Source organism: Vicugna pacos, chromosome 22 (genome assembly GCF_048564905.1).
Source record: "Vicugna pacos chromosome 22, VicPac4, whole genome shotgun sequence".
Lineage (NCBI taxonomy): Eukaryota > Metazoa > Chordata > Mammalia > Artiodactyla > Camelidae > Vicugna > Vicugna pacos.
In genome coordinates this window covers 23,111,292-23,131,129 of record NC_133008.1, presented here as the reverse complement: position 1 = coordinate 23,131,129, position 19,838 = coordinate 23,111,292, and the positions used below count along the sequence as shown (strand labels likewise).

Sequence of the window (19,838 nt, the reverse complement as noted above, 5' to 3'; positions counted from 1 at the left end):
ATATGGGGGGTTCAAATATCCACTTTTTGGGGTGATGTCAGCAATATGGTGGAGTGAAAAACTGCCTTTGTGTCTTACAATCTACAACCAGTAAAATAGTCACAACACAACAAAGGTGCCCTGCCCAAATTATCAGGACTCTGGAGAATTCCACACATCTTACATCTAAAGGTGGGTGGACTGGAACACATAAAGGAGGCAGAACAGAGGGATCAGCTGAGTTGATGTCTGAAATACTGTCCCTCCAGCCATGGAAGCTGAGCCCACAGCTCCAGAGAACCCAGCAGCATCAGAGGAGGCTACGCACACAACTCCAGTCTACTGGCTGGAGCAGCACCTGTGGCCACAGATAATGGGGCAGCAGTGGCATTAGATTCTGGGACCTCATCCCTCCAGCTGCTAAGGTGCCCACAGTTCTTGCCCCTGCCCTCCCAACCAGAGTAGTGGAGTCCTTGAGTCTTACAACACTGGACCCAGTGGCTCCCCTGCCCACACTCATACCCCTGCAGCAGTGGAGCCTGTAACTCAGGGGATCCGCAATGTAAGGAAAGAGCCCACCATCCCAGTACACCAGGCAGTGATGACAGCAGCATTGGCAGAAGCAAAGCAGCATGACCCCTGAGGCGTAAGAAGGGATAAGGAAGGCAGGAAGTCATGGAGCTCACCTCACATGGTGCCTTACCTCTTATGTAGTCATTGGAGGGTGGAAAGTGTCAACTCAAGTACAACCAGAGGCAGCTTAGGTAAGAAAAATGAAAATATTTTGATATAATGCCTCCTACTTAAAAACAAACAATAAGTCCTCTAACTTATAACCTATGACTACTTCAAATGCACCAGAAGAGGAACAATTCACCAAGCATCATGAATAGCCAGAGTAACACTATACTGCAAAAGGACAATGACAATTCTCCAGAGATCAGACTTAAAGTCAAAGAATATTGTGATCTAAATGATAGAAAATTCAAAATAGTTGTCATGAAGAAACTCACAGAGATATAAGAAAACTAAGAAAGGCAGTTCAATGAGCTCAGGAATAAAATTAATAAACAGGGGAAATAATTTACCAAAGAGCTTGAAACTAAAAAAGAACCAAGCAGAAAGTCTGGAGCTGCAGAACTCAATAAACAAGATGATAAATGCATTAGAAAGCCTTGGAAATAGAGCAGACTATATAAAGAGAGAATTAGTGAGCTCAAAGATAGAAACATAGAAATGATACAAGTAAAAGAGAAAAGAAATAAGCTATTAAAAATGAGGAAATTCAATGAGAGCTATCCAACTCTTTTAGTAAGGGCAACATTACGATAATGAGTATCCCAGAAGGAAAAGAGAGGGAGGAGGGAGCAAAAAAAATTATTTAAAGAAATTATAGTTGAGAACTTCCCAAACCTGGGAAAGGAACTGGATATATAAGTCCATAAAGCTAAGAGAACACTAATTCATAATGAGCTAATTATCTCAATGCAAAAAGACCTTCTATAGGACATACTATATTAAAATTGTCAAAAGTCAATGACAAAAAAATTTTAAAGTCAGCCAGAGATAAAATGATGGTAACCCACAAAGGAACCCTCATTAGGCTATCAGCAGCTTTCGCCGTAGAATCTCTGCAGTCCAGGAGAGAGTGGAATGACATACTCAAAATATGAATGAAAAAATACTCCTCCAAAAATACTCCATACAGCAAAGTCATTTTTCAGATTTGAAGCACAAATAAAGACTCCGCAGACAACAAACAAAAGCTGAGGGCGTTCATCAATCCTGGATCTGCCTTAGAAGAAATGCTAAAAGGAGATCTTCTGTTAGAAACAAAAAGGCAAAAGTACACAAAACTTTGAGCCAGGTGATAAATCAAATCAGAAAACCACAACTCTTATTACAGCATAAAGGTTAAAGGGAGGAAAAGCAAAAAATAACTATAGCTACTTCAATTCTGTTAACAAACTCACAACATCAAAAGGGATAATTTTGAACAACAAAAACACAAAAAGTGTAGAAGAGAAGGTCAGATTCTGTCTAGGTAAAAGAACAGAAGATGCTATCATTAGAAACAGGACTATTTTATCTACAAGATGTTATGTACAAACCTCAAGATAACCACAGCACAAAATCTAGAGGAGACATGAAATATAAAAAAAGAAGAAATGAGAAAAATATCATAGAAAACCACCAATCCAAAATGGCAAACAGAAACACAAGGAAAAAGAAATAATGGAGATACAGAGCAACCAGAATACAAAAAATAAAATGGTAGTACTAAGTCATATCTATCAATAATGAAACTAACCATAAATGGATTAAATTCACCAATCAAAAGGCACAGAGTAGTTAGATGGATTAATAAATAAGACCCAACTACACGTTGTCTCCTGGAGACTCAACTCAGCCCTGAAGACAAACATGGGCTAAGTGTGAAGGGATGGAATCTGATATTCCAAGCAAACAGTAGCCAAAAGAAAGCAGTTGGATCCATACTCATATCAGACAAAATAGACGTCAAGTCAAAAAAGATAACAAGAGACAAATATGGACAATATATATAATAAAGGGGATAATTCATTAAGAAGATATAACAGTGATTAATATATATGCACCTAACATAGGAGCAACAAACTATATAAAGGAATTATTAACAGACCTAAAATGAGAAATTGACAGCAATGCAATAATATTAAGGGTCTTTAACACCCCACTTACATCAATGGATAAATCATATACACATAAAGTAAACCAGTAAACAGCAGCCCTAAATGAAATATTAGACCAGATGGATACATTGATGTGTACAGAACATTTCATCCAAATGCAGCAAAATACACATTCTTCTCAAGGGTACGTGGAATTTTCTCAAAGATAGACCATATGTTGGGAGACAAAACAAACATCAATACATTTAAGAAGACTGAAACCATATCAAGCATCTTTTCTGATCACAGTGGTATGAAACTAGAAATCAACTACAAGAAGAAAACTGGAAAAATCACAAATCTGTGGAGACTGAACAACGTGCCACTGAATAACTATTGGGTCAATGAAGAAATCAAGGTAGAACTTAAAAATACCTGAAGACAAAAGGAAATGAAAATACAACATAATTAAATTCCATGGGATGCAGAAAAAGCAGTACTAAGAGGGAGGTTTACAGCAATCAGGACTATCTCAAAAAACAAGGGAAAAAAACCTCAAAAATCCAACATTGCACGTACAGGAACAAGTAGAGGAAATGAAGTCCAATGTTAGTAGAAGGAAGGAAATAATACAGATCAGAGCGGAAATAAATGAATAGAGACTAAAAAGATAATAGAAGAGATTGGGTTAAGAGGTCAACAACATGGTGATAGAAACAATTTTTGGTGGTAAGCACACTGTAAGTTACACAGAAGTAGAAATAATGTTACACACATGAAACTTATATACTGTTAGAAATCAATGTTACCTCAATAAAAATAAATTTAAAAAATAAAGGAGACATAAACATTGTAAAAAAAAAAACTTAAATCCACTCATTCATGGTCGAATAGCTTGGCTAAGTTATTTAACACCAAATGACGACACTAAATGCTGACAAGGATGTGGAACAACAACTCTCATTCATTGCTGGGAATGCAAAATGGTACAGTCACTTTGGAGGACAGTTTGGTGGTATCTTACAAAACCGAACATTTCACCTCACAAATAAAACCAAAACAAAAAACCAAAAGCCCAACAAAACTCCACAATAGTATTCTTATGTTATGGCTTTGTATTGTTCACTTGCCCCACCTGCAAGGACGCCCATCGAATTCATCATTGTGATGGCATGCCCAGACATTGCATGATTTTCAGTCTTATTTGTAGCATTTCAGTTATTTAATAGGAAGAAACATATCTGTGTGCTGATTTTAAAAAATTAAAATGACATTTAATCGGATAAATGATCTGAACTGGGAAGAATGAAGATTGAGAGGCAAGTCAGGCAGCCTCCTCAGCTCCAGTGGGCAAAGGCAGGGCTGCTTTCCTGCTGATGTCAGCAGTCAGGATCCCAAGTCCCAAATTTGTGAAGCATTAGACTGTTCAAGCCTGTGAGAAGCTCAGGTAATTGGCTCACCCCTGGCAGGCAGGGAGGGAGGGAAAGTGATGACAGTTTCTCTGAGGTTGCCCAATGCCTCGCAGGGTCCCCAGGGGTCCCAGCATCCCTGTATCAGGGCCAGAGGCAGAGGGACCACAGCAAGAGAAGGCAGCAGGCAGGGAGCAGAGGCAGCATAAATAATGGAGATCAGGCTCAGGTAAACTCCCCATGCAGCCGGCATGCTCAGGGTGGCAGGCTCCTTGCCTTGCAGCCCTCACCTGTACAGCCTTCACCAGCAGGGAAATACCAAATTAGGACCTCTTGTTGGAGTGAGGCAGAATTAGGTGCAGAGCCTGGAGCCCCAGGTGAGTCATCTTCCCTTTCTCCCACTTGACCAGGAAAGACTCAGGGCCAGCATCTGGAGAATTGGAGAAGACACCCTGTTTGTAAAACTCTTTGTGTAATTTGAGTCTTTTGGGTGGGGCAGTAGGCAAAGCTCCACTTCCTAGCTTCAAGGTAGTGTGATGATTGCTTTGCAGGACAGGTGAGGAAACTGAGGTGCAGAGAGAGAAGAGCTACCATTCTAAGTTAGCCAGCACACCTGTCTGAATTTTAACCTCTCTCCCCTCTGTGTCCTGGCCAAAATCCAATGGTAAAAGGATTGAAGGGAGGCAGAGAAAAGAGACAGACAAGAGGATTCAGGATTTAGAGCCTCCAGTCACTCCCAAGGCTCTATCAGGAAAGTACCTGGGTGGACAGGTGCAATGATGGTAAGGAGTCAAGGATGAAAATAGGGAGAGAAAAGGGAATCAGGAGGTGGCTGAGACAGGAGGGAGGATGCAAAGAGGGAACCTAAACAGCTTCACTGAGAAGACAGAGCCAGGATTGGGGGCAGACAGGAAAGACAAGCACAGCAGCACAGACCTCGCTTGTGGTTCTTAACCAGGGGCAGTTCTGCTCCCCAGGGCACATGAGACAATGTGTGGGGATACTTTTGATTGTCACAATTGGGAGATGCTACTGGCATTTAGTGGGCAACAGGGATGCTGCTCAACATCTTATACTGCACAGGACAGCCCCCAACCACAAAAACTATCAGCCCCCACAGTCCCTAAAGCTGAAGCTGGAAAACCCTGCTCCAGGGCTATGTGTGAACATGGACAGCCTTTGCCCCTAGTTCCTTGGTGGGGAGCTGGCCCCACTGTATCTTCCTCTAAGTGCCAGACAGCCAGATCACACACTCTCTCTGAGGCTGTTCAGTTTACTTACAGAGGAACCCACTAGGTATTCTCCTGGTAGATCAGTGCCAGGAGGTTTCAGTCTACTTCTCTACCATCCTGAACCCACACCCACCATGGTTCTAAGGCTTTTTTTTTAACTTTAAAAAGTTAACAGATTTTACTTCTTAGAGCAACTTTAAGTTTACAGAAAATTGAGCAGATGGCGCAGAGGATTTCCACATACCCTCTCCCTCCCCGACCAGAGCTTGCTCTGTCATTAACATCCTGCATTAGAGAGGTAACTGTGTTACACTTCCTGAAACCAATTTGGACACACTATTATTAACTAAAGCTCACAGTTTACATTAGGGTTCCCTCTTGGTGCTGTACATCCTATAAGTTTTGACGAATGCAGAATGTCATGTATCCACTACTATAGTATCATACAGAATAGTTTCAGCACCTTAAAAAATCCCCTGAGTTCCACCTATTCATCTCTCTCTCTCTCCCTCTGTGTCCCTGACAACCCCAATCTTTTTACTGTCTCCATAGTTTTGCCTTTTTCCAGAATGAACAGGCACCAATCTTAACTGCATTGTACATCCCCATCTTCCCAGAGGGTATACATGAAGTCCTAGGCCACCTCCCCCAGGACATGGTGAGCTCTTGTCTTCTTATAGTTCCTCTCTCTTTCTTGCTTCCGGATGTGATTTTTTGTGTGTGTGATCTTAATTAATATGGGCAGGGAGTGTGTGAATGGTCAGTATGGTGAAGCTAATGAATCCCTGGTCCTGGGAACGGCCATTCCTTAATAGCCAGCAATATGGTGAGTATAACAGAGAGGTTAGGAAAAGATAGGTTTGGGGAATGTTCAGATGTAGGTTCAGATTCAGGCTCCCCACCTCCAGAGACATGGTCCTTTGGGCAAGTAAGGTGTCCTATGTGGGATTCATCTACCATATCTATAAAATGGGGATCATAGCAAGTGTTCATAATATTGGGGTACAAACTTAATAGGAAACACAGGTGCTGTATCCAGTAGTGTAACTATTCTCATCAAGAAATCATAATCCACTGCCAGAGATGGTTGCATCTCCAGCCTGACACATTATAATGATGGTCATGACCAAGTTAGGAGCAAGGACTTTAAAGCTCATTCTGAAGTTGTTTTGGAAGTTCACAGGAATGCGTGACTAAATGTACTTTGGGAAGAGATGTCCAGGAAAGCTGCACAGAGTAGGTGACGTCGACACTGAGTCTTAAAGATAAATAGGTGTTTATTGATTGGATAAGGGGACGAACTGAGATCTGGGCAGGTAGAGCAGCTGAGGAATTATAATCGTACTCTCTAGATCATTGGTTCTCAGTTGGGGATGACTTTGCCCGCCATGGGGACACTGGCAATGTCTGGAGACATTTTTGTTTGTTACTAGTGAGCAGGGGCAACTGGCATCCAGCTGGTAGAGGCCAGGGATGCTGCTAAACACTCTATAGTACAAAGGACGACCCCCTATAGCAAAGAATGATCTGACCCCAAACATTGAGAAACCTTGTGCTAGACATTTGAAAGCCTGGAAGATTGTGAGCACAGCCCACAGGATCCTGTTCTTACCCATACAGCTTCTTACTGGAGATGCTTGTTTCCAGTCTCTGACTTTGATTTGTCCCTCTAGGATCTTAGAGTCTCAGGGCTGTGTGGGGCTATTGAAACTATCATCCTGGGGACCTACAGGCAGGTGCTGACACAGAAGTGAGGGAGAGATGTAGATGACTACAAAAGAAGAGAGGCCAAGAAACTCTGGAAATCGGTGATGTTTGGGGAATGCAGCCTCCAGTCACTAAATTGTCTGGGCCTCTCTTCATGTCTTTATCAACCTGGGTTAGGGTTTGATCCGGGACCTGAACCCACTTAAAATGGTATATACTACTTTTCCCCTATTTTTTATCGAAGTAAAATAAATATAACATAAAAATTACCATTTTAGCCATTATATAGTATACAATTCAGTGGCATTAAGTACATTCACATGTTATTCAACCGCTATTTCTATCTAGCTTCAGAATTTTCTCATCACCACCAAAGGAGACCCAAAACCCATTACAGTTCTCCCCATTCTCTCCTTCCCCCAGCCCCTGGCAATCACTTCTACGCCTTAAACTCCTACATGAATGATCATAGCTGCATGATTCACAATAAATGGAAAAAGTGGAAACAACTTAAATGTCCATCATGGGTGAATAGATCAACAAAATGTGGTCTGTCCACACAATGAATACATTCAGCCATGAAAGGGAATGAAATATTGACATAAGCTACAACATGGATGAACCTTGAAAACATGCTGAGTGAAAGAAGTCAGACACCAAAGGCCACAGGATGTATGTGCCTACTTAGATGGCATGCCAGAGAAGGAAAATCCATAGAGACAGAAAACGGATTAGTGATTTACTGCCTTTTAAACGTGACATAGCTTAATAAAAAAGATCACTTAATATAGTTATTTATAAAGAGAGGTTGAAATCTCATTGTATTGAAGTTATTGACTGAGCACAGACCATGTACATTTGCTCACTTAGTGTACTGATTTAATTACCACAGGCCGCACCTACTGTTTTCCAAGTCACAGTCCAAGAATAGCTCATTTAGTTCCCACAACAGTTCTTTGAGGGAGGTAGAGAGAAATGGAGATGCAGAGAGGTGAAGAAACTGGCTCAGGTTTACACAGTGGGCAGAGCAGGGATCTGCACCCAGTGGACTGACTCCCATGTCCCTTGGTCTGATGGCTACGTTGCATTGCCTCAGGAGGGGCAGGTGGGCCTCACAGGAGCTGGAAAATAACCAGAACATTATTTCTACACAGTGCCTTCCTTTAATTTCTTGCATGGATAACTCGAGAGTAAGAATCTGCTTGATTCATATGAAGTTAGAGGTGCACACTACAAAGTGTTGTAGACCCCAGGTAGGGATGTCTTGTGGTATCTGAAGCTCTGGGAGGATCAGAATTTATCAGAAGGGAGGAGAGGAGCAGAGTAGCAACAGCTGGAAACTCAGTGAAGGAACAATTTCATGTTTGGAAGCAAAATCCCTAGAGGGATGAAGGATAGAGTCTTTGGGGACAGCCAGCCATGGGTTCAGGTTTTGGATCTGCCATTTTGACGGCTTCATCTTAAACAAAAAGCTTAGCTTCTCTGCACCACAACATTCTCAGTGAGTATTCTAAGGTTACTCAGAATGGGGTGATAAAAACAACACCTCCTCTACTACACTATGAGAGGATTAATTAATAGGAAGCACAGAATAGGAACTCTACCAAAACCTCCTGTCATTTACCAGGAGCACCACTTTGGGCAGGGCCAGCAGTGGTGGAAGCTGATGGCCGTCCTCCACCCACGAGCTGAGCTCTCCATGTCACACCTCACTTCAGGCACAGCCTCCATGCAGGGAGCCAACCTCTCAGCAGTGACTGAATTCATCCTCATCGGCTTCTCCACCTTCCCCCACCTCCAGCTGATGTTCTTCCTGCTCTTCCTGCTCATGTACCTGTTCACGCTGCTGGGCAACCTGCTCATCATGGCCACCATCTGGAGTGAGCGCAGCCTCCACAACCCCATGTACCTCTTCCTGTGCGCCCTCTCCATCTCTGAGACCCTCTACACCTTTGCCATCATCCCGCGCATGCTGGCCGATCTGCTCTCCACCCACCGCTCCATCTCCTTCATGGCCTGTGCCAACCAGATGTTCTTCTCCTTCACGTTCGGCTTCACCCACTCCTTCCTGCTCACTGTCATGGGCTACGACCGCTACGTGGCCATCTGCCACCCCCTGCACTACAACGTGCTCATGAGTCCCCGTGGCTGTGCCTGTCTGGTGGCCTGGTCTTGGATTGGAGGCTTAGTCATGGGACTGGTGGTGACATCAGCCATTTTCCAGCTCACCTTCTGTGGACCCAATGAGGTCCAGCATTTTGCTTGTCATGTGCCTCCACTATTGAAGTTGGCCTGTGGAACTGATGTACAGGTAGTGGCCAAGGGCGTGGGCCTGATGTGTATCATGGCCCTGCTGGGATGCTGTCTCCTCATCCTCCTCTCTTACGCCTTCATTGTGGCCACCATCTTGAGGATCCCCTCTGCAGAGGGCCGGCACAAGGCCTTCTCCACCTGTGCGTCCCACCTCACCGTGGTGGTCGTGCACTATGGCTTCGCCTCTGTCATCTACCTCAAGCCCAAGATTCCCCAGTCTCTGGAAGGAGACACGCTGATGGGCATCACCTACACGGTCCTCACTCCCTTCCTCAGCCCCATCATCTTCAGTCTCAGGAGCAAGGAGCTGACGAATGCCATGAGGAAGACCTTCCTCAACAAGCTCTACCCAGAAAAAATGTGATTACTGAGAGGAATTCCTTGGACGTAGCTAAACTGGGTTACCAGATGCTACCATTAAAGATGGCCCCCTGTAAACATGTAATACCATACCTGTCTGATGCTTTAAGGCTTATAAGGACCCTTGTCTGCAACATCCAAAGGTGCCCACAATGGTTAAGCAGCATCATGTCTGTACTCAGGGTGGAAAGCTGTATGAAGCGATCGATCACTCAGAGAAAATACGATTCGATGATTCCTATCTGTTGCAGGACACTTTGTCAGGTAGCAGTAAAGCCGGAATCTGTTCTTCTTCTGCCAGAAGCAGGGGTGGTGTGATTCCTCCCATCCCAGAAACCCACACTGCAAAGAGCAATGGAACACACCAGACCTTCCCCCTGTGCTAGGCAGCACCAGGTAGCTACAACACAGGTTTGGCAAGGCTGCAGGAGACTAACCCAGGTTACAGGGGAGGAGAGCAAAGCACCATAAACCCTAGCATTGCTCATCTCTGTAATAATCAGCCTCAGAAAAAGTTGAGAAAACCTCCACATTTTCAGTGTGAATCTTGAGCAGCTGCAGAGAGACAGGGAAGTCGCTATACTTAGGTCAAGGAAAGAAGTCCCACCTTGGAAATGGCCTGCTGTGTCAGACTGACTTGGCTCATGGGCCAGTGGTGAATTCTTTGGTCTCACTAATGAGTGCAGAATCCAGAATGAAGGTGTATCCCATGGTCACACTGATTCAATGTTCCCCCTTGGTGCGAGGGGGGATTTAAGGTTCATCACACTTCATAGTGCTTATAATCTTTTGAAAATACATGTACTCGAGACAATGACAAATATGGTGTGATATCCCTTAAAAGTGGGATCAAAGAAAGATAAACTCATAAAAACAGATTGCAATGGTTGTTGCCAGAGACTGAGGGGTGGGGGAACTGGGGAGATTTTTTTTAAGGGCACAAACTTTTAACCAGTAGATCAACCAGTAGATGAGTAGACCTGGAGTTCTGATGCACAGCCTATAGACAATAACAGTATGTTATAAACTTCAGAGTTGCTAAGAGACTAGATCTTAATTGTTCTGACCACAAGAAAGATGTGATGGTTATGTGACATGATAGAGGTGTTGCTAATACTAACTGTTAGCTAACACTGTAGTGGTCATCAAACTGCAAATTATAAATGTATCACATCAGCATTTTATATATATTAAAGTTACACATTGGTATATGTCAGTTATAACTCAATTAAAAAGTTTTCTTGACAAATGTATAATGTTTCAGCATGTGGATTCATCCATTTATTTTAAAATAGCAATTTATAAAACTTAATGGGCACTAGTTGATGGTGGTACTGTTGTATACAACAATGAACATAATTAAAACACACAAGCAATAAATTAATCACACTAACTCTTTCACAGTGAGCCACAGTAATGAGAAAGTAACACTACCTAATGTTATGTGTAGGAGAGGGGGAAAGGGATTTGCAATCATCTAGACACACCCTTTAAGCATGCTTTTTGTTCTTACTTAAGCGATGATCCCTCTTCTTTTTTCTCTCCCTCTCCTGTCTCTCTCTTTCTCACTATCTTTCCTTTCTCTCACTCACTCTCTATTTCACTCCCTCACCCTCTCCAGCCCCATTTCTAACTCCCTTACATTTCTTCTCTTTCCTCTTTTTCCTATGCAAATAGACCTATTATAGACAGCCTCCTTCTACTTTCCTTTCCCAGATGTTTCCCGATTTCTTACTTTATCCAATTTACTTTACAGATCAATTTTAAGGATTTCTGTCTCACTAGCTCATTATCTTCCAGTCTTTCTCTCTCCATTTGCATTCTAACATCCTTCACTCAACTCCACTCAGCATAGAAAACCCCGCTTCGGTTCTATCCCTTCCAGAGGCAGTTAGGAACTGTAAATAATAAACCATTATCTTGAAACAAATACTTTCCTTATTTTATATTTATTACAACTAAGATGATAATAATTAAAAAACATTCGACACAGTGTTTCATACATAAAGCTACTCAGTATTAGGGTGGTATTTATTATATTTTATGTTATTCTTTTTATTCTTATATGGGGAAGAGGGAAATAAAATATACTCTTGCTTGTCTATTCGGAAAGAACCATGGGCATCAGTGCCTAGACACATCCATCTGGGGCACCCCACCTGCCTATAGACAGACAGCAATTCCAAGGCACAGATAATAAGATGAAGTTCGCCACACCAGGTATAAACAAGAGTTCATGATAGTTCAGGTCTATGCAAAAAAGAGATAAACAAGTTGAGGATAAAGAAATAGCTAGTATGCATCAAACTCCTATGGGGTGTGGATAGATTCACACACCTGAATCTTTACAACAGTTTTGAGACAGATTTATTATTGTAGGCTTTCTTTCATATTTCTTCATCACCAACCTGGCCATCAGGAGCTTAGAGGAGAGAATTTTCTGTGGAAGGTTCTCTTCACGGCATTCTTCAGCTCCTTATTCCTGAGGCTGAAAATGATCGGGCTAAGAAAAGGGGTGAAGACTGTATAGGTGGTGGCCATCAAAGTGTTACTGTCCATGGAACGGGGGCCCTTGGGCTTCAGGTAGATGATGGAGGCAAAACCGTAGTGCACAATCACTATGGTGAGGTGGGATACACATGTGGAGAAGGTCTTGTGCCGGCCCTCAGCTGAGGGGATCCTCAAGATGGCAGCCACGATGAAGACGTAGGAGAGGATGATGAGAAATAAACACCCCATCAGGGCTGTGACACAAACCAGGATGACACCCATGGTGACAGATGATGTCTCCTTCCCACAGGCCAACTTCAAGAGGGCAAGCACATGACAACCAAAATGGTGAATCTCATTAGACCCACAGAAGGTGAGATGAAAAACTATCAACGTTAACATCATCCCCATGACTGAGCCACCAGCCCAGGACCAGGACACCAGACGAGCACAACCACCAGGGCTCATGAGCACGTTGTAGCGCAGGGGGTGGCAGATGGCCACGTAGCGGTCATAGCCCATGATCATGAGCAGGAACGAGTGGGTGAAGCCAAAAGTGAAGGAGAAGAACATCTGGCTGGCACAGGCAGTGAAAGAGATGGAGTGGTGGGTGGAGAGCATGTCGACCAGCATTCGAGGGGTGACAGCAACAGTGAACAGAATCTCGGAGATGGAGAGGGCACACAGGAAGAGGTACATGGGCGTGTGGAGGCTGTGCTCCCTCCAGATGGTGGCCATGATGAGCAGGTTTCCCAGGAGTGTGAACAGGTACATCAGCAGGTACAGCAGGAAGAAAGTTGGCAGCAGCTTTGGCGGGAAGTTGGAGAAGCTGACGAGGATAAACTCAGACACTGTGCTATAGTTCTGACCGTTCGTGGAATCTGCACCTGATAAGATCAGAAACAGAATGAAGGCGCAGTTGTTAAAGCAGAGGCTTTAACCTAGATTAAATGCCAGTTGGAGACCTCTATATAACTATTAGAAGAAGACTCTACAACTATTTGTTAAACTTATCTAGTTATCACAATCTTCATCAGTAAGATGGAGTCAATCATAATTGTTCTTATCATTCAGTAATGTGATAAAAAATAAAATTAGATCAGTATTTTAAATGCTTAAGATACAGTTTGGCTAGTGGGTTTTTATTAATTACAGTGACTAAAAAATGAATATTTACCATTTTTGGAGGCACTGAAGACAAACATAGATGATCAGGGTTATATTCTCTTGAATAGTGTTCTTGTTCTAGGAAAACTTTATGTGGATCTTGGGGCTCTAAAAATTTTTCCTCTAAGAGACTTTGTCTTTTAACTGATGATTTAACACATTTATATTTATTTTAATACTGTTTTAGTGGTACACTTTTTTCCGATGTTGTTTCATATTTATATTTACTATTCTAAATTAACTAAATGGAAAGCTTGAAAATAAAAGGGTGGAAGAATATATGCCAGGAAAATATAAATCAAGTGAAAACTGAGGCAGAACTCTTGAAAACAGACAAAAGTAAATGCAAGGAAAGAAGACATATAACATCTCCATTAACATTTGTCACTCAAAAACATCAGGCTTCTTTGGAAATATGGTCTAGGGAAGGAAGTAAGCTTAGGATATCTTGTACCAGCATGAAATGAAACTTTAAAGTGAGTAATGGATTAATGTTAAGTGGATGCCAGGATCAGATTGCAGATATGCCCATTCACTAAAGCTGATTGCCAAAATGAAGGGTTATTTTACAAAGGATGGAAGAGCAAGCTAAATGACTCCATAAGGAAGCAATCAGACAAATGCAAAGATGGAACATGCTGCAGAACAATTGGTCTTGTCTCATGGATACCAGGATGATGGAAAGAATAAGGAGAATTTCAGGGAATATAACAACCAGACGCAATATAGGATACTAGCTTGGATACTGACTTAGATAAACTAGGGCAAACTAATTTTAAGGCAGTAAAAAAACTTTGATATGGTTTGTATGAATAAGTAGATATGAACAATATGAGATTATTATTAACTTATTTATTAATTTTGAATGTTAACTTGTTATAAAAACAAATTTCTTCTGTATAGCATGGCTCAATATCTTGTCATAACCTTTAATGGAAAAGAATATGAAAACAAATATATGTGTATATATATGTGACTAACACTATGTGGCACACCGGAAATTGACAGATTGTAAATGACTATACTTTAATTTAAAAAAAGTATCTTGTTATTTTGACTGTAAAGAAAAAAATTCTTAGTTTAAATGCGTACTGAAATTAAATATTACACAAACACACACATGCATTCATACTCTGAGAGACAAGTAAGAATATTTTATTAAGCACAGAAGAAATTGTAATGATTGGCATATCATTAATCTATGTAACAATATACCCTGGAATAGTAAGTAATATATAATCAACACAACCTCAATGAAATGGCTATAAGTAGAAAGAAATAAATCAATACTAGATAGGTAGATGAAACTTGTAGTTAGATATTTTCACAGAGTTTAGAAAGGCAATTTATGAATTATTATAATGCAATTTATAATATTTAGACATTAGCTATTGGACATACTCAGACTCTACAGCAAAGAGAGATTAAACATTTTTTAAGCCTACAGGGGACTTTTTTTTTTCAAAAATTGATCTTATATAAGGACATAAAAACATTCTCCATTCCAAGTATAAATATAATGTAAATTATAGTGTACTAAAAGTAGAAATTGATAGAGGAGTAACTTTTTAAACCCCTTGTGTTTAAGAGCTAAATGTAGCATTAAATAATCTTTTGTTACATTAGTAAAACATAAGAATCTGAAAAAAAATGAACATAAATACAAAACAGAAACAAACTCATAGACATAGAATACAAGCTTGTGGTTGCCAAGGGGGGTGGGGGTGGGAAGGGACAGACTGGGATTCCAAAATTTATAGATACTAACAGGCATATGCAGAATAGATAAACAAGATTATACTGTATAGCACAGGGAAATATATACAAGATCTCGTGGTAGCTCACAGCGAAAAAAAGTGTGGCAATGAATATATGTATGTTCATGTGTAATTGAAAAATTGTGCTCTACACTGGAATTTGACACAACATTGTAAAATGACTATAACTCAATAGAAATTGTTAAAAAATTTTTAATACACTTATAATTAAATAATTCAAGCATCTAATGTCAAATATTAAGCTAATGGTACTATGAAAGATCTACATCGTTTTATAATACATTTATCAAGAAACTTTATCAAGAAGGAAGTCATGCATAATAAAACTAAAATCAGGTTGTTGGAAAAGATTAATAAGATAAAAACAAAGAGAAAATGCCTATAAGAAAATACAAAAATTAAAATTGAGAAATAACTACAGAATTAATGGATATTTTTAAATTAATAAAAATTGTAAGTAAAATACAAGTTGGTAAATTTGAAATAGTAGATTAAGTAAGTTCTTAGAAAACTATAAAATTCCAAACCTCATGCAAGAAAAAAATAGGAATCCTGGAGACTCAAGTAAATTTTAAAGAAATTAAAAATGTTAATGAAATGCTGTCCCTTTCCAATATCCTTGGCCCCAGTAGGTTTACAGGTGATCTGCCTTAAACTTTTGAGGAACAGTTGATGAGTATCTTATACTTATTCTTAAAAACCAGAAGAAACATATGAAATCTGCTCACTTCATTTCATTGGGTTAATGCAATCTTGATTTTAAACCAGGTAAAATGTTAATAAGTAAAAAAAAATTATAGGCCCACCATCTCATCTATCCATGCAGATTTTTAAAGTCATAAGAAGACATAACCTACTAAAACCCAATGGTTTTTCAAAAATGGTATATTATAAGCAAGTGGTTTTGGTTTCTCTCATAAATGACAAGGATGGTTCAGCATCAGAAAATCTACCATGTGACTCATCAGGTGAATACATTAAAACAGAAAAACTATAAAATTATTTCAATTAAGGCAAGAATACAATTTTTAAAATTCAAGTCATATTTATGATTTGAAACATTGGTGTGCAATACTGTTTTAGTTTTATACCTACAACATAATGATATGATAGATGTACATCTGCTATGCTTTTTAAAAAAGCCTCTTTGCAACATGTTACGGAAGAGGATTTTCTTAACTAGGTGAAGAATACATACTACAGATAGTAGCACAAAAACAGACACATAGATCAATGGAACAGAATAGAGAGCCCAGAAATAAACCCACACACCTATATTCAATTAATCTACTACAAAAGAAGCAAGAATATACAATAGAGAAAAGACAATCTCTTCAACAAGTGGTGCTGGGAAAACTGGACAGCTGCATGTAAAAAATGAGATTAGTACATTTCCTCACAATATATTCAAAAATAAACTCCAGATGGATTAAAGAGTTAAATGTAAGACCTAAAACCATGAAACTCCTAGAAGAAAGCACAGGCAGAACACTCTGACATAAATTGTAGCAATATTTTTTTGGATCTGCCTCTTAAAGCAAAAGAAATAAATGCAGAAATAAATGGGATCTAATTAATCTTAAAAACTTTTACACAGCGAAAGAAACCTCAACAAAACAAAAAGAGAACCTATGGAATGGGAGAAAATGTTTGCAAAGATTATGACCAACAAGGAGTTAATATCCAAAATATATAAACAGCTCATACAACCCGATTTCAGAAAACAATCTATCAAAAATGTGCAGAAGACAAGAATAGATTATTTTTCCATAGAAGACATACAAATGGCTAACAGGAACATGAAAAGATGCTCAACACTGTTAATTATTAGACAAATGCAAATCATAACAACAGTGAGATACCACCTCATACCTGTCAGAATGGCTATCATCAAAAAGTCTACAAATGAAAAATGTTGGAGATGATGTGGAGAAAAGGGAACACTTGTACAGTGCTGCTGGGAATGTAAATTGATGCAGCCACTATGGAAAACAGTGTGGACGTTCTTCAGAAAAATTAAAAATAGAGCTACCATATCATCCAACAGTTCCACTCCTGAGTACTTACTTGGTAGAAATGAAAACACTAATTTGAAAAGATACATGCACCTTAGTGATCATAGCAGTACTATTTACAATAACCAAGATTTGAAAGCAACCCAAGTGCCCATCAGCAGAAGGATGATTGGCTTAAGAAGATGTGGTATATATAGTATTCAGCCATAAAAAAAGAATAGAATTCTGCCATTTGCAGCAACGTGGACGGACCTAGAGAACATTATGCTAGTGAAATAGACAATGATAAATACTGTATGATATCACGCATATGTGGAAAATGTAAAACAGTGCAAAAGAGTGTATATGCAAAACAGAAGCAGACTCATGATATAGAAAACAACTAGCAGTTACCAAAGGGGAGGAAGATAGGGAACAGGAAAATTCAGGATATGGGATTAAGAGATACAAACTACTATGTATAAAATAGATGTGCAGCAAAGATGTATCGTATAGCACAGGGAGTTACAGCTATTATCTTGCAATAACCTTGAATGGAGTATAATTTGTAAAAATACTGAATCACTATGCTGTACACCGGAAACTAATACAACATTGTAAATCAACTATACTTCAGTTTAAAAAAAAAACCTTAAAAAAGAATATGTGCTACAAAACTAGCAGGTAGCTTACTAATGGGGAACTTTTGACGCATTATTTAGGATCAAGAATCCAAGGTTACTTACTGTCTAGGCCGTTCTTTAAAATTGAACTGAAAGCCATGAGCAGTGCTCTAAGGAAAGGAAAAGAGAGAAGCTATATAAGGTTGGGAGGGAAGAAACATGGTCAGGTACCAAGAAAGGGTGAAAGAATCAAGATGTAATATGTTAGAACAAAAAAAAGCACAAAGCTGCGGAAGGCAAACCGACTTCCCCAAAACATAGTATTTCTCGTGGTATTACGCCAGCAATTATCTCTCAAAACATAGAACTGAAGTTAAGCAGGCGAAGACTCTTAAGAACGACACAGACTGTGAAGTAAAAGCCCTCAACCATTTGCTCTTAGGATCCTCTCACAATAAAACATTGAGTTCCCAAAGGGCTTTTGTTTGAAGGGGATCAGAACTATCAATCTTTCCCATTTCAGAAATCGAACCTGAGGATCTTTTAAAGGATTTGTATTAGTGTATCTAAAAGAACAACAATAAATCTATTACATTTTAATATAGTGACATTTTAAGGAAAGTAATCACATTTTCAAATAATAAGTAGTGATAATAGTGGTCCTGTTCTACATTTTCGCAAGTACGTTCCTCGTCTGGCCTGGTGGTAGACGACCTAATGCTGTGTCTGATTCTCTGTCAGCCTGTGACGGTATGTCGTTTTACTAGACGCATGTGACAAAAATATATCCTCACGTGTACTGCCAAGGTAGGGACCTGGTGGACCCCCAGAAAGAGTATCAGGGAACCCCAGGGGTCCTCATATTATATTTTGAAAACCTTTGCTATGAAATATCTAGGATTCAACAACAAACATGCAATACCTCCGAAGACAAAAAGGTTAGCGAACAATAAAAATGTGGAGGATGATCTGAATACATGGAAGCTGTTTACTTTCCTGGATGGGATGATCTAATATGATAATGGTGTCACTTCTTCCCCCAAATAACACCATCAGTCCAATTGCATTTACGACTCCAGTGAATGGACTGTAAATTTAGTAACTATCCTAAATTTCCTCTGAAAAATAAAGTCAGTGCAAAACGATACTCATCTTATCATTATTACTGTGAGCAGGAGAGATTTGTCTTCCCAGGGATTATGGCACATTCTAGAGTCGTAGTCACTTTTAAAAATGTGAACCAGGAACAGGCATAGACATCCATTAAATTGACTGGATATCTCAGAAAATATCTCATTATTATTCATAATGTAATATGTGATAAAGGTGGCAGCACAAATAATGGAAAAGACGCATTGTTTCCCAGTTTGTGGTAGGAAAACTGTTCATTTTATGAAGCAAAGTAAATCCGAATTTCTGCCAAAGACCACATGCAAAGGTGGAATCCAGATGGATTCAAGACATAAATGTGAAACAAAGTATAAAGTTAATATGAGAAAGTGAAAGAGAATTACTTTGTGGATCTTAGTAGTGAAGAAGGACTTCCTAAACCAAACTTCTAAAGCACAAACGTTAAGTTGATTTTTAAAAGACATGAAAATGTCAACGTTAAGAATTTCTGTTCCTGCTAACTACTATACGTAGGCTAGATAAACAAGTTAATCCTATATAGCTCAGGGAACTATATTCAATATCTTGTAGTAACCTATAATGAAAAAGAATATGAAAAGGAATATATGTATGTATCCGTATGACTGAAACATGATGCTGTACACCAGAAATTGACACAACATTGTAAACTGACTATACTTCAATTAAAAATGGAAGAAAAGGAGAATTTCTGTTCCCCAAAGATATCCTTAATAAAGTTAACAGGCAAATGGAAAACTGGGACAAGAGCATTTGCAGTGTGTAAAACCGACAAGAGAACACTCTAGAGAAGAACAAACAAGAAGAAATAGGACCCTCAATACAGATGTGAATGAAGGATATGAGCAGAAAAGTCGCAGAAGGATTTACTCAGGCAAATGAAAGGATGCTCAAAAAAAAAGTTGGGGAGATGAATAAAAGCAATGAAATTTTACTGTATATGTATTCAGTTCCCCAGGTTAGAATTGCCTTCTTGATGTGCAAAT

General features: G+C 39.7%; 2 protein-coding genes across 2 annotated transcripts; one reads left to right on the top strand and one right to left on the bottom strand.

Moving 5' to 3' along the window:
* Positions 1–8,677: 8,677 nt before the first annotated feature.
* Positions 8,678–9,655, top strand: LOC102533565 (olfactory receptor 10H1). Its single transcript, XM_031689774.2, has one exon. The coding sequence runs from the start codon at positions 8,678–8,680 to the stop codon at positions 9,653–9,655; it is 978 nt and encodes a 325-aa protein (XP_031545634.2).
* A 2,411-nt stretch (positions 9,656–12,066) lies between these two features.
* Positions 12,067–13,005, bottom strand: LOC140688355 (olfactory receptor 10H4-like). The gene has a single exon (XM_072946988.1). The coding sequence runs from the start codon at positions 12,913–12,915 to the stop codon at positions 12,067–12,069; it is 849 nt and encodes a 282-aa protein (XP_072803089.1). The 5' UTR covers positions 12,916–13,005.
* Positions 13,006–19,838: the final 6,833 nt, after the last annotated feature.

Excerpts from the sequence above, each read along its gene's own strand:
- LOC102533565 (XM_031689774.2), top strand. The coding sequence starts at position 8,678 with ATGTCACACCTCACTTCAGGCACAGCCTCCATGCAGGGAGCCAACCTC.
- LOC140688355 (XM_072946988.1), bottom strand. The coding sequence starts at position 12,915 with ATGTACCTGTTCACACTCCTGGGAAACCTGCTCATCATGGCCACCATC.